At 45.8% G+C, this 24,625-nt stretch overlaps 1 protein-coding gene across 4 annotated transcripts; it reads right to left on the bottom strand.

Annotated features, from left to right (window-relative positions):
- Positions 1 to 228: 228 nt before the first annotated feature.
- FHIP1B (FHF complex subunit HOOK interacting protein 1B) lies at positions 229 to 24,073 on the bottom strand. Of its 4 annotated transcripts, none has more exons than XM_080817567.1 (12): positions 23,970 to 24,073; positions 13,253 to 13,581; positions 12,482 to 13,120; positions 11,956 to 12,114; positions 11,689 to 11,775; positions 11,314 to 11,481; positions 7,720 to 7,799; positions 7,364 to 7,527; positions 6,727 to 6,924; positions 3,526 to 3,704; positions 3,206 to 3,368; positions 229 to 751 (listed from the first exon to the last, which is right to left on the bottom strand). In XM_080817567.1, the coding sequence occupies exons 2-12, from the start codon at positions 13,388 to 13,390 to the stop codon at positions 390 to 392; spliced, it is 2,337 nt and encodes a 778-aa protein (XP_080673693.1). In that variant the 5' UTR covers positions 13,391 to 13,581; positions 23,970 to 24,073; the 3' UTR covers positions 229 to 389. The 4 variants fall into 4 exon arrangements, with proteins under 4 accessions (XP_080673693.1, XP_080673692.1, XP_080673690.1 ...); XM_080817566.1 differs by having other exon boundaries at positions 6,145 to 6,924; positions 23,942 to 24,068; XM_080817564.1 differs by having other exon boundaries at positions 6,145 to 6,924; positions 7,322 to 7,527; positions 23,970 to 24,063.
- Positions 24,074 to 24,625: the final 552 nt, after the last annotated feature.

Genomic DNA, 24,625 nt, shown 5'->3' with positions numbered 1-24,625 from the left:
CCATCCTGGACCCACGCTGCTTCTTCCTTCTGGGGGCCGGAGGAGAGTCCCTACTTTTTCCCCTAGGCTCCATGACCCCCTCACCCATTAAGGACATAAGAAACAACTTGAAACCTTGGCACCAATGTCCTCACGAGAGACAAAGTACCCCTGACCTCCCCATTTATGTACAACCTTCCTGGGGCCACGGGCCAGAAAAAAGGGTGGGAAAGAAGAATGAGCACAGAATAGAGATTTCCCTTTTATACATATTGCAACAAGTTCTCCATAAAACATTCATTGGAAATAAATTAAAAAGTTCTCTTGCCACTGCCTCCAAACATAAAAAGGAGCCTACAACCCGGCCCCAGCCCAGGCCACGTGAGGCCCTGATTGTCCATGGAAGAAATTTAAGGATTGAGGGGCCCAAAGCCTGAGACAGGAGGGCCAGATCCCTCCTCTGAAGTATCCAATAAGAAAGGCGAGGTGACAGCATGGGCTTGGGAGATGGCAGCCAATTCCTTGAGAAACTCAGGGAAAATGACTGCACAGTAGACAGCATTCTTGACTCGCAGAGCCTCACCTTGGCGCTCAGGGGCCCCACCCCGAGGGGGCAGAACCGGAGTTGAAGCCCCAGGGGAGCCCCCACCTAGGCCAAGTCCTGCGCCGTCTCTCCCAGGCTGAAGAACCAACTGTGCCGCCTGCCGGGCCCTGGTTGGACTGTGTGCGTGCCGCAGGAGCAACTCCCCCAAGGACGGCCTCCGGCTCTTCACTGGGAATAAATGGGTATTGGGGATTGTGAAGGTGCTGGGGTCAGGCACACTCTCTCTCGGTCTGAGAGAGATGCCCCCCTCCCTGGGTTTACGGACATCTCAACTATGACTCTAAAACCAAAATGCTGCCTGCCCAGCCTTCTTCCCTCTATCCAGCCTCCCCACCCAGTCAACCATCACCCTCAGTCTTCTCAGTCAGTCAACACTTCAGCTACTTCATTCCCATCCAAGACCGCTTCTCCATGCCCTCTCACCCTAAGGGACTCTTTACTACTCCTCCCTTTCCACCTGTTATTCTACTACCACTAAGCTGTCTCCTCAGTCCATAACACACCCTTACATTATGCTCCTACACTGGAGCCAACCACTTCTACCTTCCCTCTGCCTGTCTATTAACACATGACCCACATCCCTTGCTCCTTCCACACCCACAGGGCCATATATGCAACAACAATTCAGGGGCTTTACCATGTGTCCCATACCCTACTACCCTTCCAAAATCTGTTCTCCTGTGCCACCACTCCACCACCACCAGTCCCTCTCATATCCACCAAAGCCATCCTCTTACCTCACATCAGCTTAGACAACTTCACATGGCCAGACAACTTTACCTCAGCTTAGACTCAAAGGAACCATTTAAAATATTGCCCTCTCTCCTCTAATTTTCTTCCTAGATTACTGGTTCTGGATCTTTGCACAATATATAGGGCCTAGACTCTAGGGTCTAGATTCTATATCATGCTATGGTTCTCATTCTCTATCTCAAACACTGGCTACAGAAATATGCTACACAGATTTACTAAATATGGCATTCAGAACCCTTCACAACCAGGCTCACATGCCCCCTCCAACCCTTTCTCCAAACTCTTTACACCCTCCCCTGCTTTTGTATCCACACCTATCTGTTCTTCCTGAAAACTTCAACCCTCTTTTCATGCTTCTGTAGCCCTCTATGCCTTAATTTTACTCTCCCCACTGTTTTCATTAGCCCCTTGGCCTAATCTCATTATCCCCACCCCCTGAGAAACCTCCTCTGATTTGCCCCCCACTGACTTCCTATTTCACTGCCTTTATCACACTGTATTAGAATAACTTGTGCACATGTCTTCCATCTCATAGAGAAATCTATGAGCTCAAGGGCTCAATCCCTTATTTACTTCCACAGTGAACACAGGACCACAACTATGGAAATAAGACACAGTCACAGTGCTGTACCATGAGGAAATCATGCTAAGGAACATCAGCTGTAAAATAACCATTATGGTACTGTCTTCCCAACTCATATCTCTCAAGATCTTCCATCTCACCCTGCTCTCTTGCTTTTAGCACATTATTTTGCCTCCTACTTTGATTAGCAAATAAAGGACTTCAATTCCTGACCTTCCCCTCTACACCTCACAACTCCATGGATACATATCACTTCCTCCTATCATAACTCCAGGATATGTATCATTTGCCTTCGGGGCGGTGTGGGGGGAACCTTTTCCCATCCAAAGTTAATTCTGTCCTGGTGCACTACATTCACCACCTTTGGGACTTTGTTTTTTCAGTAATGACACTTCTTTATTCACTCTCTAGACTGACTGTCAGCTCTTAGAAAGCAGTGGTCTCATCTTGTAACTCCCTGAGTCTCCTGTACCAAAGACAATGGCCAACACATAGAGCAAGTACTCAGACACTTACTAATGGAAGCTCTAATTTACAGCTGCATGGTCATATTTAACTGTACCTTCTTCCCTGCACCCCACAACCATTCACCAAACTCTGCCAATACTTCCTTCCCATTTCTACCTTATCCAATTCCTCCTTTCTTTTTCCACTATTCTAATTCAAGCCTTGCTAGTCATAGCTACACTCTATTTTCTCCTGGCTCCAACTTACCTGGCACATGAACTAACATGCTTATCTCCCCGCTCTCATATCTAAGAACACCCAATGGGTTCTCACTGCCTGAAAGATCACAACTTCTACCCAGCCCAACTTCTCATCTGAGCACCTACGGCTCTGGCCAAATCTTTCCAGCCTTATTAACAAACAATTTCACCACCTTCTAAATCCCCTGCTCCAACTTAATAGTGCGTGTGGTCCCCTAGACAAAAGAGTAAAGCCATCCCACTCCTTGGCCTATGCAAGGACCACATCAAATATCTCTCAAGGACCATGTCAAATACCATGTCCTTTCCCAATACCTCAACCTAGAGACTACTCTGTCCCCTTGCCTATCCTCAACTCCTAGAACAGTTTTTGCTGGTGCTGCTGATTTGGCTCTGAGTGGACGTAACTGTATTTTATCCTCTGACTAGAGCCAGACAACAAACATCAAGACTCAATTTTCTGCAACTTCATGGCACAAGACTCCACCCTTAATAAGAGCTCAATTAACCTGGACTAATTAGCTATCTAGGGAAGATAGGGAAAGGGGTGGAGTGGTGGAGTGGTGGGGTAGGCCTCACCTAAGGGATCAGAGCGGCGGGGGGCAGGTCCTGCTGCAGGGCCTTCAGCCCAGTCCAACTTGCCACGGGCAATGAGGTACTTCTTGGCTTTGGATAGCAGTGCTGGGAAGTCCTCCTGGGAGGCCGCAAAGCTCTCAATTTTATTCTTCACAGAACCCAGCACCTATGAAGCACAACTTCATGACATTTCTGTGTGGCTCTAGACTGAGAGTCCTTCCTAGTCCCACTGGGCCTGTTCCCAGCCCCCCCAGGGCCACTCCAGCTGCGGGCCTGGCCCACCACGGAGCCTGGACGCACCCATGCATGCATGCATCGCACACCTGCAGCAGGGACTTGACACTGGGCTGGAAGACCATGTTGGTGTTGAGCAGGAAAGAGCGGAGCAGGGGCTGGGGGTGACAGGCCAGCTGGGCCACCAGCCCCGTCAGCAGGAAGTTGACATAGACGGAGTTCTGCAGCATGTTCTCGAGTTTGGCAAAGAGCACAGCCATGAAGGGGCCTGGGAGGGGTGGGTACAAGGATACAAGGCCTGAACACAATGCACATCGCACTCATTCCTCCCAAAACCAAGAGACACACCCCCCACCATGTCACTAGGTGAAAATTATTTGTATGTCAGTCTCCGGATATATGTTTAAGCATCCTGTGATCACCTACTCTGGAGGAGATGAAATGGCAGGCACCAGATGGACCCACAGGAGCCCAGATGCCAGCTTTACACACACTTAAGATGAAGAGCCAGATCATAGGTTCTGGAGTCAGACAGACCTGGTTTTAAATTCCAGCTTTATCTTTTACTAGTTAAGTTATTGGATGAACCAAAATTCTCCAAGCATAGTTTCCTACTTGGCAAAATAAAATATACCCACCTCATAGGATTATTAAAAGGATCAAAAAGACACTATTATAAAGCAGTCAGCCAAAGATCAAACAAATTATAAGTATTCAGTAATAACTATAAGCTACATAACACCTCTCGGTTTTTTAAAAAGCTTCACCCAGGAGACACAAAAGAAGAACAAGCAAGAAGGTGATTGGGACCAAAAGAAGAATAGGTTACACACAAGACAGAGGATAACACTACACCTGGGTCAGAAGAAACCAAAAATGAACTGTAGCAAAGACAAAGGTGCCTACACAGGCCAACTTCAAGATGGGAGAGAAATCTCTGGAAGCCAAAGAAGAAATCAGCCCTGTTCAGGAACCAGGAACCAAGAAGGTAGAAGAGAATTTACAGAAAAAAAGAGATTAGTTCAGAGCCAGAGAAAACTGATTGAGGGCAGACTCTTTGCTGGGTGAGAGGATAACAGAAAGGATGAAAATGATCTACCAGGAGAACTGGTCTCAACTGAGCCAGATCACCAAGCATGAGGACTCTAGAACCATCACAGTCTATCTAACCAGGGGTCTGTGAGGGAAAGGGATTATACCTAAGAACTGCACTATGAACTAAGGAGAACAACGAAAGCAAAGAGGCAGTGAATTCTGGAAAACATTCTCCACTCCAGATGCACATGAGTAGCCTTAGCTCCATAAACCCTAGTTTAACAGGGTCCCTAAGATAACACATAACTTTGTCCTACTGTTTCTCTTATTTCCTGAGACTCTCTTGCAAGAGAAAATTCAAAAATCTCAGATGAGTTTACAAAGAAGAAAAGGGATACAGCTTCAATTAATGCTTCAAGAATGTGGTAAAACCTGCATACCACCTTCTAGTGGTACTGAGCAGAAAGGAGAAAAGCCTAAACAAATGGAAAGCCATTTTCTATAGTCTGCAAGTGGGAGCTGTCAGGACTCTAGAGCAGAAGCCTTGGTGCTGTGCAAGCAGCATATCCCAGGCCAGTAAGGACATGGACTGATCAAGGCATGATAACTTGACTGTGAACAACCAAAAGATGGGTAGATACCTTGGTCAACTTTTATCTGCCATGCACCCAAGAGATGATGATCCTAGTAAAAAGCTACAATGTGCTGAGTTCTCCCAATGCAGCAGCACAGTAAGTGGTTTAAATGCATCAGTGACATGAACAGACACTATTTCAAGGTGTGTCCAGTCCAAAGCACTACACTGCTTCTCAGAAGTGGTTTTTTGCTCCCTAGAGGAAGGGGAGTAAGGATAAAAACCAGGATTGGTAGAGCTGGCTCTCAAACAAAAACCGAAGAGGACTTAGCCAGTCAGGTCAGGTCTAGCTCCAGGGTCTTTGGAAAGACCAAAGAACTCAACTGGAGCACTCAGGGCCACACTTTTGTCATTTGCCCTCCAAGACATATTTCACACTATCTGTTTTAGTCCTTACTACTAACCGTAAGACTTGAAGAAAGTCTTACTGGGTAGTCATGGCAACCAACAAGGCCCAAGGAGAGAGAACAAGAAAATCCTGAAATTGAGTCCTTCTCTGAGGAGACTGAGAGAAGAAAGAAGGCCAGGATACAGCAAGGGAAGAACACCAGAAGGGCTGATCCTGGGCTAGAGAAAAGTTGACAGGAGACCCAACACCCAGACAAATATACCGGTGGGAACAGCATGGAACAGCATGGCTTACAGGTGCCTCACATAGAGGATAGCAGGTATGTCCTCCATATATATTGTTCAGATATATTGCTGTGATTCACCAGGAAACACCAAACACAGAACACCCTGATCATAATCCCAGGAAAAGGCCAGACTAGGGAAAAGGAGGAACATGCACATAGGACAGACATACAAGGCTCAGACATAAATCAATACTCAAACCAGCACAAGCATGGAAGATGTATAGACAGACACAGAGACATTAAGTACAACATGATATGTATCTGGAAGGGACCCAAGCAAAATGGATGAGGAGCTGGGCAAGTACACAGAAATGACATGGCCAGGAAATCTCAGATATTAGCACAAACATGTCAAGTACATGCAAAGAGTACAAAAAGGAGAAGGCCTAGGCTAAGTAGCTTACCAGTGAAGGGCTGGCTTGGCAGCTGGTTGAGAGTCCGCAAAGGGCTGCTGAGGAAGGGGCCAGGGGGCTCAGGGGGACAGGTGAAGCTCTCATAGGCCTCCTCCTCCTCAAGAGGTAGTGGAGGCTCTAGCAGGGGTTCTGAGCCAGCCCCCCCATTGCTCAATGCCACCTCCAGTTCCCGGAGCTCCTGCCCAAAGCCCTCTAGTCCTGCCATGCCCTCAGAGGTGCCCTCTGACAGTTCCCCAGCTCCCTCCTCAGGTACCCGACGAACCTTCTTGGCCCCCTCAGGCCATGGTCCTGGCACCCCATTGAGCTGGGGAGGGGGCAGGAGGCCAGGGCCCTCCCCTGAACCCCCAGCAAGCCCCCCACTCCCCAGCTCTTCTTCCTCCCCTTCCCCCACAGTGTCCCTGTCCTCCTCAGGCAGTAGGCTGCGCTTCTTAGTCCGGGAGCCAACAGGACTGGGCTCAGGAGGGGGCCGCTCGCCATCATACGGGGCAGACCAGGTACGGCAGGCTCGGACACACCGGTCCACACCACGGCGTGCCTCACGCAGATACTCCAGGTAATTGTCTTCCAGCTCACCAGGCTCCTCCACAGGGCTGGGCCTTCGGCCAGGGCTGGAGGCTGGGGATGCAGCAAGCCCTGGTGAGCGAGGGGCTGGAACTGGGGATTCCGAGCCACCCAGACTCTGCTGTCGCAGGAACAGGGCCAAACGAGATGGTGTGGAGGGCCGGGGCACTGTCACCACAGAAGAGGAGTCAACACTTGGGCTTCCAGGGCCTACAGAGGGAAAAAACATAAGAGGGATCAAAGAGACAGAGGGCTAAGAGGAAGGATAAGACACCTACGGAGACTGATAGAGAAGACAATGAAGCAACAAAGACATGTGATCTATTCAGGCAGCTGATTCTCCACCCTCCTAATTAAGATTTTCAGCATCCACCACCTCCTCTCACCACCCATAACACCAAAGAAACAAAGGAAAATAGAAACAATACAGGACTGGGATGAAGAAGAGCAACTTGGCTCAGAAGCTACATTTCTTTGGTGGAGTTAAGGATCCACCCTGCAAGACCCCTCATCGACCACCGCAAAGATGGAATGCCACTCATGGCCACCCTCCTCCGCACACCCTAGCCCCACCTTCTTGCTAGGCTTTCCAGAACCCAGGCCATACCCGTGGTGTCCTCCCTTCTCCCTGCCTCTCTGCTAGGCCCACCTCGTGCCCATGAGGCATGCTCTGGATGGGGTGGGCTAGGGGCATGATGCCGACAACAGCGGGGGATTAGGGAGAGAAACTTGTCTGCCGCTCGTCCATATAGGTCCACATCACGTACAGCTGGCTTCTGGCTCAGCATCACATGGTTACATGGGACAAGATACCTGGGAAAGACAGCAGAAAAAGGACACAGGATAGATCAGGAAGGACAGGACCTGGGAGAACATCAAGCCAATGAAACTATATGACTAAGCCAGGAAACACATGAGCAACCCCAATACAACCCATTGCCCAGCAGTGCACAAGGCCTGGAGGGTTCAGGATCAGCCATCCCTCAGCCCTGTCCCCACAGGTACCTGAGAACCAGCTGCAGCAGGACATCCTCACAACTGAGGTTCAGTAGGGTCCTGAAGAGACTCAGAGAGACCATGCAGAGCTGGGGAGGTGGGGGAGGAGGGAGGGAGTCACCATAAGAGCTCTCTACCCTCCAAGATGTTTACCAAATGGGAACCCCCCAGCCCCAGGCCCAACCAACCACTCCTAGAGTAACAATGTGCACAGGGCCTGGCATATAATAATCATTCAGTTATTAAATAAATGCTCATATGATCTTTATAGGCAAGACTTCACTGTTCACAGATAGGAATGAACCATATGTCAGAGTCTGTATTTCTACAGACCACACACATGTCAGCAGACTCTCTGGCTATGGAATGAGTACCCATGAAGAGAGACCCCAAGAAATACTGGGACTGAGTGAATGACTACCAGGAGCCAACAGCAACATGTTAACTGAGTAAATGCCTGTCAGTAGAGACCACAGCGGAGGCCAAGCAGAAGCCAGAGGGAACCTGGAAGAATACCAGCTGCGAAATAGGTGGGGCTGTGAACAAGGAATCTGAGTCACCTCTCCAATACTAGTGTATCTCTCAGAAGGTAGAAGAAAGAGAAGCTCAAGCACAGCTGACAGGAAAAGGAAAAAATAGGTGGGTCCAGAATAGAGGGAACCATTTGTTTTAGAAAATAAGAAGGTGGTTCTTCTCTGGCTAGCTGAAGAGAGGGGAAGAGTATAGATGTGTATAAGCACTCCCTCACTCCTCCAAATCCCCACAGCACTTTCTCTCTACTTCCCTCATGGCAAGTATACCTGGAGCTCCCTGAAGACCAACTACTGGGTCTTAGGCCAGGACACCGCTGCACAGTCTAGGTGCTCATCAATTACTAAATGACTGTGGGAGCATTAAAAGTCAACTGTAGCAGGAAAGAGATGAGAGAGCAGTTCACATTTTGGACAGCAAAACGTTCAGATTTACCCTGACTAACTAGCAAAGGAAACATTCACACTCATGGTAGGTAGAAAAATGGCCCCCCGAAGATGCCCAGGTCCTAATCTCCAGAATCTATATTTTTACCTTATATGACAAAAGGTACTTTGTAGATATGATTATGGTTATGGAATCTGAGATGGGAAGAGTAGCCTGGATTATGCAGGTGGGCCCAATCAAATCACATGAGTCCTTAAAAACAGAGAACCTTTTCCAGCTGGGTCAGGAAGAAGAAGGAAAAGAAATCTGAAGCATGAGAGAAACCTGATTCACCACTGATGGCTTTGAGGATGGAAGGGGGCCATGAAACAAGGAATTTGGTTGGCCTCAGAATCTGGGAATGGTACTCTGCTGACAGCTGACAAGAAAACAGGAATCTCAGTCCTACAACTCCAAGGAAACAAATTTTACTAACAACCCTACCGAGCAAGTAAACAGATCTACTCCTAGAGCCTCCAGAAAGGAACACAAGTCCACCAGACATTTTGATTTTAGCCTGATGAGATCCGTGTCATAGTATGATGTACTGAACTGCAAGATAATAAATTTATGTTGTTTTAAGCCACTACGTTTGTGGTAATTTATTATGACAGTAATAGGAAATCAAAACAGATAGCCAGGTACACAGACTGATAAGCTAGCATGAATCACTTTAAGCCACAAAAGACAAGCTTAAAGAAGTTCAAAGTCAGGGCAACTGATTCACGCCTAAAAAGGCCAAGCAACGGAAAGGAAAGCAATTACACATTTAACATAGGCATCCTGAAATCAGAAGCATTCTGGTTCCTCCAAGAAGCAGGAACCAGGAAGAAATAGCCCAAGAACCTGAAGGCCCTTGAGACCAGAGGACCAAATGCAAGACTAATAGAAACAAATGCTAAAGTCTAAAGAAAATGAGAGAGAATCAAAGAAGTGAGGATAATACTAAGATGAAAGGAAGACAGATAGAGCCCAGCATAGGAAAAAAAAAAAAAAATCAACCTCAAGAAGGAAATCAATGGTCCCAAAACATGAACAGGACATCCCATTAGGTTAAAGATATAAGACCATGGTTTAACTTTAGCATAACGAGAAATAAACCTTTTTTGGTATCTTTATAAAATTAAAGTTTTGACTCCTATCCCTTATTGATTTTTACCAGTAATACTTAATCCATGCATGTATCATAATTACTTGATTTATATGCCCTATGTATTATAATTCAAGAGAGCTAAGGCAGAGCCTAGAATATGTTGTCGTTGTTGCCATTTTCAAATTCTGAAGTGTTCACCTGGTTCAGAAACACTGGTCTCATCAGAGTCAGTGTGAAATATCTCATCCATACCCTTAATTGTTTAGATACCCTCCAGACACCCTTAGTTATTCTATACCCTTCAGTTATTCATAGCTCTTCCGAAACCTCACCTACCACGAGGCTGACTACAGATATCTCAAGGTATCTCAATTATCTTGAACAGTTTTCCATAACCTTTAGTAATCCAAGAACTTCTTTTTTAAAAATATGGACCTAGAGAACTTTAATTATTTATAATAAGGAAACAAAAATGGTTGCGGAGCCAAATAAATGCCATAAAATCCATGACTAAACAAATAGCTTTATTCCCCTAGGAAGACTTTGGGTCTTTATTACATAGAAACTACTTACTCCTATTTCATATATTGGTTAAAATCCAAACTTCTTACCATGGTCTACAAGGCCATGCATGATCTGAATCTTACCTACCTCTCAACTTTCATCTCATTTCCTTCTCCCTCTTGCTCACATCACCTCCATTCATACTGGTCTTTCATTTCCTCAAATACATTCAGCTCTCATATCTTTTGCATGTTGCTCCCTCTGCCCAGACTCTTCTTCCACTTGTTCTTCAATAGGCAAACTCCCTCATGACGTTTAGGTCTCAACTCAATGTCACCTCCTCAGTGAGGTTTTGGACCACCCTATTATTTCCCAAGCACGCTATTTAGTTTTTTCATAACAATGACCACAATTTTCAATTATTCTATTAATGGGTTTGTGTGTCCATAAAGGAAGCTCCATGAAGTCAGCAACCATGTCTATTCTGTTTACCATTTATCCTTAGTACGAGAAAACAGTAAGGCATGTAGCAAACATTCAATATAAATGTTCAGGAAAAAGGAATGTTTAAGTCGGTACGTGGACAGAATGGGTGCCCTGAGTTATAGCAGTTCAAATGCAGCAAATCCAAAGGGGAGAAAAGCTAAGCATACCAGTAGCAACAGGATCACCTATCAAAGCAGACACAAAACATGGAGAAGTGATCTCGAGTTACCCACAGCAGGCCACAGAACAACACACAGCTAAAGAGAACCTCACGCCAAAGCTACAAGTATAACACAATGGCAAAACCTCTAGTCATGATGAGCAGCCAGTTATCCAGAAAAAGTAACCGTGTTCTAGATTCATATATTACAAAAGCAAGGCAGTAGATTAAAATCTATACCCAATACGGTAAAAAGTTTAATACTGGAAAGTAAATGCCACCTAACTTTGAAGTGATTGCTGGAGACAAAGGCCAAAGAAGGGCAGGCACACCCTCCCAGAACAAAGGTCAGAGAGAGAAGATGGCTCACCCAGGTAAGCCAGGACAGAGGTAGGGGCCATACCCGGGAGTTGCTGCCAATACGGGCAACGAGGGTGTCAAGGATGGTGTGGGTGTCATGCCGGTGTAACAGCAGGAATCGCAGGAAGGTACGGAGCAAAGCAGGCTCTGAGATACTCCGCAGGAAAAGTTCCAGGTAGGCGGTACTGGCGATCATCTCCTCCACAGAGGTCTGGGCGAAGGGAAGGGAAAATTTGGAAATTTAGTGCTTCCCTGTACATATACTGAGTTACTTTCCCTGAGTTCTAAGGAGGAAGCAGGAACAGACATGGAAAAAGGGAGGAGTACCCTGCCCACTGCCTCCCCTATTAGTTCTGGCATTTAGGTCACCACCCCTCAGCCTAATACCCTAATTTGCCTTGCCACCCATAACTCTCACCTTGTGCAAGGCAGGGCCCATGACAGGCACCAGAAACCCATTATGGATATAATCAACTAGCTGCTTCTGCACCAAAGGGTGAGCCACCTGTAGGGGTACAAAAGAGAGAGGGAGGAGGAATGTGAGGTGGCCACTGTATGGAAGGGAATAGAATGGTACAAACAGGCATCCCACCCCCAAGATGGCAGAATTCTAGGGAATATGCCCCCTTCCCCCTATCTCCCCAGAATGACCAAAGACCAGACCTCCTGGGAACCCCAGTCCCACCTGAATGACTGCATTGCAGAATTCTAGGGAACTCATGAACAGCGCAAGGGCTGGCACGCCCAGCCAGTCTTCCCGTCGCAGGCAGTGCCAATCATCCCCCGGAACCTCAATCTTTCGGGGCAGTGAGGAGTACAGGGCACTCAGCCCTGTGGCCAGCACCTGGGGGCCATCCCCAAGGACAGGTTACCAAAAGCTCAGACAATATAAAAAAAGGGGATCAGGGGAGTAAGTAACCCAGAGTTTTGACAGGAATAGTGGAAAGAGCTATTCCCAAATCAGATATTTAGTTACCAAATGTGCCAGGACATCACCTGGGAACACGGCCCACGAAGAGCCTTAGTACTGGTGCTATCCACCTAAACCCATGTTTCATTCCCACCCCAACTCCAGGTACTTCTTTCAAACCTAGGGGCTACTACCTAAAGGAGAAAGACCCCATACATAGCCCCTCCACATCTTCTGGATAGCAAGATGCTATCCAATGTCTACAAACCATACCCCACCCCCCATTCCAGGAGGTGCTGACCGGGCAGAAATAAGAGTGATCTGCAATGTAGCGGCCCACAGTGGGACTCCCAGCCGAGAGAGCCATCAGCAGGAGTAGGGCGTCACGAGCCTGCTGGCCCAGCGTGCCCTCTCGATGGACGAAAGGAACGAGGCGAGAAAAGAGGAGAAGACGGGGGGCAGCTCCAGGCTCAGGAGGTGGCTGTAGGAAGAACTCGAGCAATGAAGGCTCCCGGGCCAGACACACACACAGCTGGCTGAGAAGTAGCACCAGGCCTTCATCCAGTGCTGGGCTACTGGGCACAGGACGGCCACAGGCATCCAGCAAGGTCAGCAGAGCCTCACGAACTGGACCATGTCGCAACAGTGGCTGGCGAGCTTCACTCACTAGCATCTCAAACAGCTTCAGTTGTTCAGCTCGCCGTTCCTCAACCCCATCCCCAAGCTCATCCCACTGAAGCTGCCATGCCAATACACGGGTTAGCAGGTCCTCACGCAGAGCAAACTCCAGCAAGGGCCCAGGGGCAGTAGGGGCTGAGGGGACGGCACGATCTTCTACCAGCAGTGTCAACATCTGGTAAGTGTGGTTGCGCACAGCACTGAGATCATCTGCACCCCCAGGAGCTGCCCGAGGGCCTTGCCGCTCCAGGATACGCACCACCTGAAGAAATAGGAAAGAAGACTGCAGGAATCTTAGATGAAATAATGACTAAATGAGATGGTGAGAGTACACAGTAGGTTGGAAGAACTCAGGCAGCCAGTAAATCAGGCCACTTGGCATAGAATATCCTACCTGGGACCAGTGATTCTTGAAGACCATGAGGCATGTCTCAGGGTCAGCCATGACAGGGGTCTGCAGACTGGCCCCCTGAGGTACACGGTGCCCAGGGCCCCGGGAGGCCAGTCTGCTCAGCCAGTTCATCCTCTCCATGAGGCAGGCTGGGCAGGGCCAGCGGCCAGAGGGCCACTCTCCAAGAATCTGCCAGCTGGAGGCTTTCTCCACTTGTATCTCTAGTCTGCTTCATCCGGTCTGCAGGAGCCAGTAGCTGGCCATGGAGCCAAAATATAAACCAGGCTGGAGTAGTGAGTTCAGAGATCACTGCCTAGTCCCGACTGGCAAATCTAATTCAAAGATAGAGAAGGAAGAGATCAACAAGAGTTTGCCTCTCTCCATTCCCCAAAAGAACCCAGAGCCACCAATCCACTGAAAATTCCACGCACACACACACACCATAGCATCTTAAATGTAATGTGTTTAAAAGAGAACTCATTTCTACCATCAAACCTGTTCCTCCTCCAGCCTTCTCCATCTCAAGAAATGATAACAACATTCACCTACATGCTCAGACCAAAAACTTGGGCATCATCCTTATTTATTTTCATTAATTCCAATATCCAATTCATCAGCAAACCCTATCACCTCTACCCTCAAACATGTCTTACTATTGTAATAACTTCCAATCTGGTCTCTATGCTTCCAGTCTTGCCCCCCACCTGACAGGTATTTCATTTTATTTTAGTTTAGTTTAGTTTAGTTTAGTTAGTTAGTAGGCTCCATGCCCAGTGTGGAGCCCAATGTGGGGCTTGAACTCACAATCCTGAGATCAAGACCTGAGGTAAGATCAAGAGTGAATGCTTAACTGACTGAGCTGAGTCGCAGAGTATTTGTAAAACCCTAATTATGTTACATCTCTCCTCTGCTGAATACCTTTCAAAGATTTCCCATCACACTAGCAATAATCCAAATCCCCTACCTTGGCCTCTAGGGCACTATATGATCTAATCTGCATTAACATCCTACCATCCTCATCCTCACGTTTGATTTACTCATTACAGGTCTTCCTGAATAATCTCTATTCCCTCTGCCTGGAGTGTTCTTCCCCTGATCTTCACTTTCTTCCCATCACTCCATTCTTTTTGAATGCCATCTCCTCAGAGAAACCTTACTTAATTATATCTTAAAAGCACATCTTCCCACCTTCACTCTCTAGCTTCCTAATCTTACTTTCTTCTTAGCAGGTTTCAGTACCTAAAGATATTTATTTGCTTATTTATTTGTCTAGCTTTAGCACCAGAATGCAACCTCACTGAGGGCTAGGTTTATCTATTTTATTTACTGCTGTATCCCTAGTACCAGAACATTACCTAGGAATTCAGTAAGTATCTGCTGAATGTCTGAATGCTTAACTGAACGAATGAATGAACAAATGAATGAATGAATAAACAAACAAACAAATGAATGGTCAAGAAACCCAGTCTTGAGGTGCTTGGGTGGCTCAGTCAGTGAAGCATCTGCCTTTGGCTCAGATCATGATTGGGGTCCTAAGACTGAGCCCCACATTGGGTTCCCTAATCATCGGGGAGTCTACTTCTCCCTCTCCTTTCACTTCTCTTCCTCTCCTCTGCACCTTTCTCTCAGTCTGTGCTCTCTCTCACTCAAATAAATAAATAAAATCTTTAAAGAAAGAAAGAAAAGAAAAGAAACCCAGTCTTGGGGTGCCTGACTGGCTCAGTCAGTAGAGCATGGAACTCTTCCGTCCACACAGGGAGGTCCACATTGGGAGGTTCACACTGGGTGTAGAGATTACTTTAAAAAAATAAAATCTTTATAAAAATAAAATTACTTTAAAAAATAAAATAAAATTAGTTTAAAAAAATAAAAGAAAGAAAGAAAAGAAAGCAGGTCTCGATCTGACTCCAAACACCTGGGACTACCGAAGAAGAAATTTTTTTTTCTACCAATCACTGGCCCTCCCTAGAAGCCCACCCAATAGGAAATAATCCAACAGACCCTTAACTACCTGAATACACACATAAGAGGTGGAAATTCAGAGCAAACCAAAAGAGCAGAACAATTTTCATTCCAGCAAAGAACACAAGGACACATTCCTATATACACACATATACCCCAATCCTGCCAGATATATACAACACTCACTCCTGGGGACATGACATGACACCCTCACTAAAGAAAGGGGAAAAGTACTAAAAGAGCTGTTGGCCTAGACCATAGCTCACAGCTCCTTCTCTATCGTACCCCTCACCCCTCAGCAGTATTATCTCTGACAAGTAAAAAAATTTCAGAGGAAAGGTGTGGTTCAGTTGTCCTTCCTCTTTAAGTTCAACAAAGGCTGAAGGAACCCAGAGACCTGGCACCAGCCCCACACTTTGCCCTCGGGTTACATTAAAATCTTTCCCTTCTACCCAGATACTCTCTCTCACCACTACCAACTTACAACTAAAGGAAGGTAACAACTAGGCTTAAGGAAACCTATAGAACAGAAGAGACAGTCTTATAATAAAGGGCATGGCCAATACTGAACATCAGGCTGGGCTCACTCACTGATTAACTCAAGTACATCCATACTGATAAAGTACTAAGTACTCTGCTAAGCAATCAATGGAAATATGAAGACAGAAAAAAACATTTGGGTGGGGAGCATAAATAAAAACTCCAATGAATATTATAAACAGAGGTACTTACAAAAGAGTTACAGAGACATGAAAGAAAGCAACTAATTCTGCCTGAGAGATTATAACAGGATTCCAGAAAAGAGGTGATGTCTGACTTAAGTCTTTAGCAATGAGATACCGGCCACAAAGAGAGTAGAGGGAAAGGCCTTCGCATTAAAAACAGTATGTACAAAAATATGGCACTGTGGAAAAACATGACAAGTTTGAAAATCAGTTCGAAGTTGGGGGTGGCCTAATCACAGACTACTTAGAGAAGAAAGAAACATTATTGAGTTGGAGGGTAAATATGGGTGAGGAGTATAATTATCACTGAGTATCATGCTAACAAGTTTAGGTTTTGTCTATTGACACCCTGGAAAAAAGGAGGTTTTTAGACAAGAAAATGACAAGATCAAATTTGCTTTTAAAAAAGATGTCAGATAAATTATCATATGATGTCTCTGATATGAGGAATTTGGAGGGGTTAGGAAGGAAAAAAATGAAACAAGATGGGATCAGGAGGGAGACAAACCATAAGAGACTCTTAATCTCACAAAACAAACTGAGGGTTGAGGGTTGTTGCTGGGGGTTGGGGGGGTTGGGATAGGATGGTTGGGTTATGGACATTGGGGAGGGTATGTGCTATGGTGAGTGCTGTGAAATGTGTAAGCCTGATGATTCACAGACCTGTATCCCTGGGGCAAATAATACATTATATGTTAATTTTTAAAAAAAAGAGATGTCAGATAGCAGTGTAAGGTGGAGCAGAGAGAGGCAGACAATAGACGAAGTAAGGTGGTAAGAGCAAAATTAGAAAAGATAAATCTGAGATTCACCTTCATCTTAGTATGTCCCAGGTGATAATGAAATTATTTACACCTGTAATATCTCTGCCAATAATAGCAAGCTATTTCAAAAGGGACCATATCATTCATTCTTCTTTGCAATTACAGTGCCAACACAGTGCCTGGCATTCAAAAATGCTTGTGGAACTGAATGCTAAATTTAAAATAATTATAGCTAACATATATTAAGCACTTACTACACGCCAGGCTCTACTCTAAGCACTATATGCAGTAGCTCATTCAAACCTCATACAAACTCTAGATGTACTAGTATCTCCATTTTACACATGAGAAAATCAAAACCTACAAAGGCTAAATATACTGTCAAAGTTAACCAGCTGGTTAAGTAGCAAGACTGGGATGCAAATGCAGATAATCTGCATCCACTTAACTTGAAGTAACAAGACCTGACAAATGGATGGAGGATAAGAGAAGACTCTACGAAGTATAGGAGATTCAGTGAAAGATAATGCCATTAATAGGTGAGAAATGCATAACAAAGGTGTTTTAGAAAAGAGGATGGATAAACTTTATTGAGCTTTGAGATATGTTAAGCTTTGAGACATCTATAGGATATCAGAAAGCAAACAGAAACATTATACTTGAGCTCAAGAGTGAAACCAAGACTAGAGATAATATATCCAGGAGTCAACAACTTAAAGGTGGTAGATGAAGCTATGGAGATGGATGAAATCTCCAAAGAGAACAGCAGATCTTGAAAGGAGCTGAGAGTGACATCCTGGGGAAAACTAGAATTTAGGAAAGCAAAGAAGTATCTTTGAGGACTGTGAAGGGAGCCAGAAATGGAAGGAAAAAACAAGAAATAATGATAATCTAGAAATCAAGGAAAGGAAGTTTCAAGAAAGTGGAGATCGCCAAAATATACAGTTTACAGACAGACTAAGTAGAATGAATGTTAAAAATGATCTGTCATTTTAGCAATCAAGTTTTAGATAAACTTCGGGAAGTAAGTAGTTAAAGAATAACTAAGAGCCAAAGAAGTGTAAGATGCAATACAGGAAAGTCAGTGACAAAGGGAAGGATGAAAATAGGGCAACAGCTTAAAGAAGCTAGGAGGGGTGGGAGGTGAGGAGTCAAGAGAAAGAGTTTTTAATCCTTTGGTGCTGTTTTATTTTAGGATGGAAAGCCACAAGTATGTCTGTCAAGTGAGGAAAAGTATGAAGAAAGTAACAGGTTGTGGACAAATAAGATGGGGATAACTGACAGACAAATCAGATATAGGACCACTCTGCGAAACTGAGGTATTCCACTTTCTCTGAGAAAGGAGGAAAACAGTAACAAAGGATGGGTGCCAGTTCAGGTAAATCTGAAATCTGAGGGGCACCTGGGTGTCTCAGTGAGTTAAAGCCTCTGCCTTCGGCTCAGGTCATGATCCCAGGTCTTGGGATTGAGCCCCACATCCAGTTCTCTGCTCAGCGGGGAGCCTGCTTCCTCCTCCTCCCTCTCTCTCTCTCTGCCTGCCTCTCTGCCTACTTGTGATCTGTCTGTCAAATAAATAAATAATAATAAAAAAATCCTTAAGAAAAACAAATCTGAAATCTGAAATGGGGAAGCTAGTATCCATCACTGCCCACCAACCACCTAATCCTCCCACACTCACTCGCCCAAGAGAGTGGGGGTGGTGAAGAAAAGAAGTGAGATGGGGTAGAGCCACAGAAGGGATGCTCAGTCTTTCACACAAGGTTTCCTATAAACCATCAAATAGTCCTACACCCTAGTAGCTACCAGCAGCAGGGACGCACTGAAAAAGGTACTTATCTGTCTGCCCAAGTCCTTAAGCATGGGCTGGGGAAAGCAAAGCCAACAGTCGAGAATACTGGTAAGAAAGGTCCCATTTTACTAGCTCTCTCACTGCTAGAAGCCCTGGGAGACTCCATCCCCCTTGTTTGTTTCCTTAAACTCTGCCCATGCTTTTGTAAATATAATCCCTTTATTAGACTCTTGCCAAACTAAATGTGTGCGATCTGCCCTCTGCAAGGACCCTAACTGGTACAAGAGCATTATTGGTTACAGAATGCTTTCTCAATCATATCTCATTTGAGTACTGAAAATAAATAGAAGCCCTAAGGTCAAGAGTAACACAAAGTAGTAGGTAAGACAGGAGCTCTGGTTTGAATCTCAGTCCACCGTTTTCCAGCTATGTGACCTTAAATAAATCACTTCATACGTGGGAGCCTCAGTGTCCTTATCTATAAATTCCTGATGAAATAAGTATTGTTACTGTTTTAAAAATTAAATAAAATAATCTGCATAGCATGCCAGGCGTACAAAGCAGTCTCTCCGTAAATGACATTTTCCTTTCTCCCTTCCTTCTTCTGATCTTATCTGACCAAGATATCCTTACCTCTGAGAAGAGATCTAACCTGCTCTGATACATCCATTCCTACCACCTCACACTCATACTCTAGTGAGCTGAGGAAGGGCAAAGCATCCAGTCTCAGCAACGTAAAACTTTACTTAACATGTCCAAAACTGAACTCCCTTCAGCTCTTGGAACTCAATTTCAAAGATTAACAACCAACTCCTACCTTGACTGCAACTGGGGTGCCCACTTCTGCTTTACTACTTGACCAACAAAGGGCACTTCTCATAGACCCAAGGAGGATAGCCTCCAGGACCTTTCTTCATCCCCTCATCTTCAACTCTTCTCAAAGACCTCAAAGAGAAGAACCACGCTGAAATCAGGGTCTCAGAACACAAAAGCTAGCACTTAACCTGGGCCCCCTTCACAAACAGCAAAAACAAAAGAAGACCACAGCTTGGTGTTCCTGTCACCTACTTAAGACTCTCTCATTCCCTATTACTGAGCAAAGTTCAAAACAAGACAAAGAGAATAACAAGACAAAGAGAATGGAATCACCACCTTATTACTGCGCCCTTTCCTCTCACTGCAAAGTCTAGAAAAAAGAGTAGACCCCTCTTCCTAGATGTACCTTCAGGCTCAGCCACAGGGAAAAAGAGGAAAGGAAGAGCTGATCTTTCAGACCCACAAACAGCCAAGGTCAGTCACTCACCTTATAGCACAAAATATAGCCTTATAGGCACATTCAGCAAGGGTGTCCACCAACCTCAGAATAGCAGGCACAGGGCAGGAAGTGGCTCAGCCTCCCTTATGAACCTTTGCCCTGGGAGAGGCAAGACAGGGAGGGAGCTGAGGGCAGGGATACACCTACAATATCCACAGCAGACAGGGAGAGACCAAAATGACCTTTCAAGAACAGGTCAGAAAAGTCCTAAGGTTTCTCTCCCTACAATGGCTCTTCCTAGGCAAGATGACTGATTACTGACATAGAAGGCATGAATGAGCCATTACCCTAAATACTGAAAGTAGAAACATCTGATTAAAACCTCACAGCAGTACAAAAAGGCAGGTGGGGTGGGGGCGGGGGGGGGTGGAAATCACAGGAGCCTACTAAACTAGAGCTCAGCTTACACATATCCTCCCTGCTTGTCCATCCCTCAGCCTACATGTATAAGACAAATGGGCTATCAATGCATGGTCCCAACTCACTCCCTCCCCTCTCCCCAAGAACTTCTGCTTCTTGCAGGGAAGCTCACCTGACTTCAGCACAGCCTTTACATAATGTAACCTCTATCACGGTGATTCCCCTTTACAGCAGTGTATCTCCATGTCACACACAGTTCTTTCTCCACACCTCTTGGGTGATGATGACAAAGAAGATGTCAAAAAGAAGAGGAGAGAATGAACTATCCTAAAGAACAAGGGAAGTTCACTGGGCAGAGAAGAAAAAGTATTCTTAGCAAGGGAAACAGCTATTACAAAGATCTCAAGGCTCAAAAAAGTAACATGTTTGTTAGGGAACTGTGAACAATTTATTCAAGCTAGAACACAAAGTAAGGAGTGGCAGGCGATGAGGCTGGAGAGGTGAGTTGAGGCCAAATGATGCCATATTAAGGAATTTGGATGTTGTCCTACAGAACACAAAGAGCCAAAAGTTTTTAAGCAGAGAGGAGCTCCATGATTACATTTGTATTTTTAGAAAGATCATTCTAGGGACAGACTAGAAAAGATCAAGTCTGAAGGCAGGAGACTGTTGGGGGGTGGAGGGATCCAGATAAGAGATTAGAAGAAGTAAACTAAAACTTTAACAGTTAAGAAGTAACCATGGAGATGGAGAGGAAAATACTTTAGAGGGAAATATATTAAGATTGTAGTGAGTGATTAAATGCAGGGGATGAAGAAGCAGAAAGAATGAAGAGGACACTGAAGTCCTTGCCGGAACTGAGACAGGGCATGTGATACAATGGCATGCTCTCAGAGCAAAGGCACTGAGTGTTGTTTTGGATATATAAATCTCTAATACCTGTGCAGATATATGGTAGACCACAGAACATGTATGACACAGGGAGAGACTATATCCCCATGATATGCTTTTGTATTTCACACTCTCTAAACTGAAATTATTTTTTCATGTATCTACCTCTCCCAACCTGACTGAGAATTCCTTGAGACCTCAGAGGACCATGTCTTGTTTACTTTGTTATCTCATAAAATGTAAGCTTCACAAGGACAAACTACATACTGAAAAAGCATGAGCTGAATGAATAAATGAATTAATATATGAATGAATGAACTTGCTCTCCCAGCACTGAGCAGAGTGCCTGGTGCATAGCAGATGCAGAATAAACAGTTACATACAGCACTCCAAACATGTTTCTACCTCTACATCACCACCTTCATTTAGGTTACTTCTTCTCAGATCTACCACTGGGCTGTATGTCTAAGTCAAAATCCATTTTACTCACTGTACTACTATTTCAACAGAGTTCAGTATAGCTTACCAAACCCAGTGCTTTCTCCAGAACACCCGAGAATCTGGACAGTCCCTAAGAACACTCTGATGACTTGACTCATCCTACCACTAACACAATGTGATCCAGGTATTATGTATACCTGTTCCCATGTCATTGCCACAATATTAAACAGAACCCTCATCTCTATGTGATCCTCAAAGTCCCTTTAATCTCTTTTGGAACCACACTAATTGCAAATCATAAAAAATGCCTTTTGCCAGTATAATGTCCTCTGAGTCATCACAACTTTTCCCATACCTAACATGCCTTTTAGTCAACATGGCTTTCACTCTGCTACAAACTGAAGCTCTTCCTCCAAGTCACCCGCTCTCAGGAAACCAGATTGGGTTCAGCTTTGCCACTTTACCACTATGTGACCCTGGTTCATAAGTTTGAATCATCTTCTATAACGTAAGAATTCCCGCCCGTGCCTACTTCACAAAGTATGTAAACCCAGGGAAAAGTGAGATTGAATGAATGCTGTTCAAATTTCAGAAATTATCTAAAATTAGGCCTTCTCAACCATAATAACAACAACCACCCATCATCACTCTAAATTTCTCCATTTCAGGAACCAGTAAAAATAATTTCTAAAGAATTTTAAAAATAGGCTTTTACTTCTTATTTTGGCAAATAAGACCATTTCTTTACAACCCACCATCTACTGTCATTATTTCATCAGTCAGCACTTTAACACTAAAAGAGTAATCTAAGAATGAACTTATCTTTATGAAAAATTCATGTTTCATATGTTCTCTTTCTCGCCCTCCTCCTTGGACGGATGAAATCTTTATCATGGACTGGCACTATCCTTGGCCCAGTGTTTAGGAATCACTGCTCTAAACCCTGTTATGATACCTGTCGGTTATACAGGGTTCTGCCCATCAGAGTAGGTGGTCAAGGCTTCCATCAGCATGAAAATGTATGGCCTCCAGAGAGAAGCAATGAAAACATACCATGGGTCAGAACAGTTGGTCCCTAGGCTGACTCTAGAACAGAATGGCAACCTGCACTTGGACTGCCCCTAGTTCTCAAGAAAACAGTCTGGATAGGAAAGGCCTAAATCTCCCTGAGGCTGGGGAAGGTATCTGGGCCCTGTGATCGACAGTCACTAGAGAGGAAAATTTAGTGGTGGGAAAGTGAAGTGTCCACCACTAGACCAGCTGTCTAGAACTTTTAAAATGTTCATGTAGTATGGGTTGGCAGGGAGAAAGGGATTTGTAAAATACTAATAAAGTGAACCCAAAAATGTGTCATGGACAGAGGAATGAGTGCAAAGGGATAGGAGTGCAAAGGGGGCAGTAGAATGTTCAGTATCTTGAAAGTGGTGATGGCTTCACAGATGTAAACATATGGCAACACTCATGCACATTTTAAATATGAGCAGTTTATTGTATATAAACTTACCTCAAAAAGGTAGGATTTTTTTTTAACTGAAAGAAACTGACAGCAAAGCCATTCTGTTTGAGCCTAAATATAGTGTTGTATGTAACAAACCATGTGACTTTCATGAAAGTAGAATTAGCAACTGAAAATGGTTAGTCCAATTTAGATGACAACCATCAGAGCCCCACAGCTAAACAAAGTGAGGAGCAGCAGAGGAGTAAGGTTGCCCAGAAGCAGGTGGAGAGAAAACAAACATAGGCTGTCATGCCCAAAAAACCCTCCATGAGAAAGGCCATCTCCAAGTTTGGAGCCCCAAAGAGGAACTTGAGAAACCACAGTTTCAGTGATTACTCTGGTTAAAAACTAAGCCTCAAAAATGATTTTCATTATCATAGTTATTACTGCCCATGACGCCTTCGTTTTTCTGTTCTCCTAAAGCCAAGTGCACAACACTTTCACCCAAGCTGTCCTACTCGGTCCGAGACTAGTCAGGACACTGGGCAGGACAGTCCATCGAAGTAGGCTCCAGAACCAACCTCAACCTTATCCAAGCTTCACAATCCTCATTCCTTCCCTCATGCCCTAGCTTCAACTCCTTCACCCATTTCCCACCAGCCTGCATGATCCCGCCTTTGCCCTTTACTCTCCCCTCCCCGCAAAGGCCGTACCCCCTCACTCTGGTCTCAGGGTTGCCCTCACCCCTGCCCACAGGTGCCTCAGCCCCTCACTAAACCATGTTCACAAGCCCCTTTACTTTGGCCCCTCGAAAAACATCCCTAGCCCTTCTTCTTGCCCAGCTCCTCACTTGCCCGTTCACCCTTAGGCTCTTACGCTGCTCCCCTACCTTAGCCACTCACACTCGGCCCCTCACCACATGCCGGCCCCTCACGCTGTCCCCTCTCAACCAGCAGAGTCACCAAATCCGGTGCCGTTATTTCCCAGTCCCTCAGCCCCTCACTCGCCTCTCCGGGCCTTGCGACTCATACTTGCCGTTCACTCACAGAACCCCGACCCTGACCAGGCCCGATCGCCGCAGCCGTGCTAGGTGAGCTCAGGCCGCCGCCATCGCTCCTCAGGCGCACCAGCCGCGCCCCGCCCCGCGCCACACGCAACCCGCGCCCCCGCGCACCCCACGTAACCGCCCAGCGACGCACCACTGGGCAGTGGCGTGCCAGCTCATTGGCTGGACCCGGCCAGAGCCGGAGCGTCGTACTTGTTTCCTGGCAACGGCCGAGCGCCGGGGCGGGGTTGCGGACAGCTTTTCGAGTGAGGAGTACCGCCTCTTCTCCGGGTCCCGCCTCTTCGCCCTGTAAACCCCGCCCCACTGAAGGACTCCAGCGTGTCATAGGGAAAGCCTTCTGGGGAGGCGGAGGACCGTAGGGCGGGGGCGGAGCCTGAGGAGGAAAGGTCGAACCAGAGGGCAGAAGGCGGGACCTAAGGTGGGACGCGACTTTAAGAGGCAGGGAAAGGCCAGGAGCGGGGCTTCGGAGAGAGAGCCGAGGGCTGGGAGACTAGCGTGGAGGGGCGGGGCCAATGGTCCCGGTTAGGGAGGGAGAGTGATCTGGACGAGGCGGAGCTAGCACGAAGGGTAGGTCTGAGGGGAGGAGTCAGTATGTACCAAGGGCCTGTGGAGAAGCTGAGCTTAA

The sequence above is a fragment of the Martes martes genome (genome assembly GCF_963455335.1).
Source record: "Martes martes genome assembly, chromosome: 10".
NCBI lineage: Eukaryota > Metazoa > Chordata > Mammalia > Carnivora > Mustelidae > Martes > Martes martes.
Note: the sequence above shows the minus strand (reverse complement) of the source record. Positions and strands in the feature narration are given on the sequence as shown.

Excerpts from the sequence above, each read along its gene's own strand:
- FHIP1B (XM_080817564.1), bottom strand. The coding sequence starts at position 13,390 with ATGGAGAGGATGAACTGGCTGAGCAGACTGGCCTCCCGGGGCCCTGGG. Across the intron at positions 13,121-13,252 it reads TCAAGAATCACTGGTCCCAG|GTGGTGCGTATCCTGGAGCG; the intron begins GTAGGATATTCT and ends CTATTTCTTCAG. Across the intron at positions 7,800-11,313 it reads GTATTGGCAGCAACTCCCGG|CTCTGCATGGTCTCTCTGAG; the intron begins GTATGGCCCCTA and ends CCACCTCCCCAG.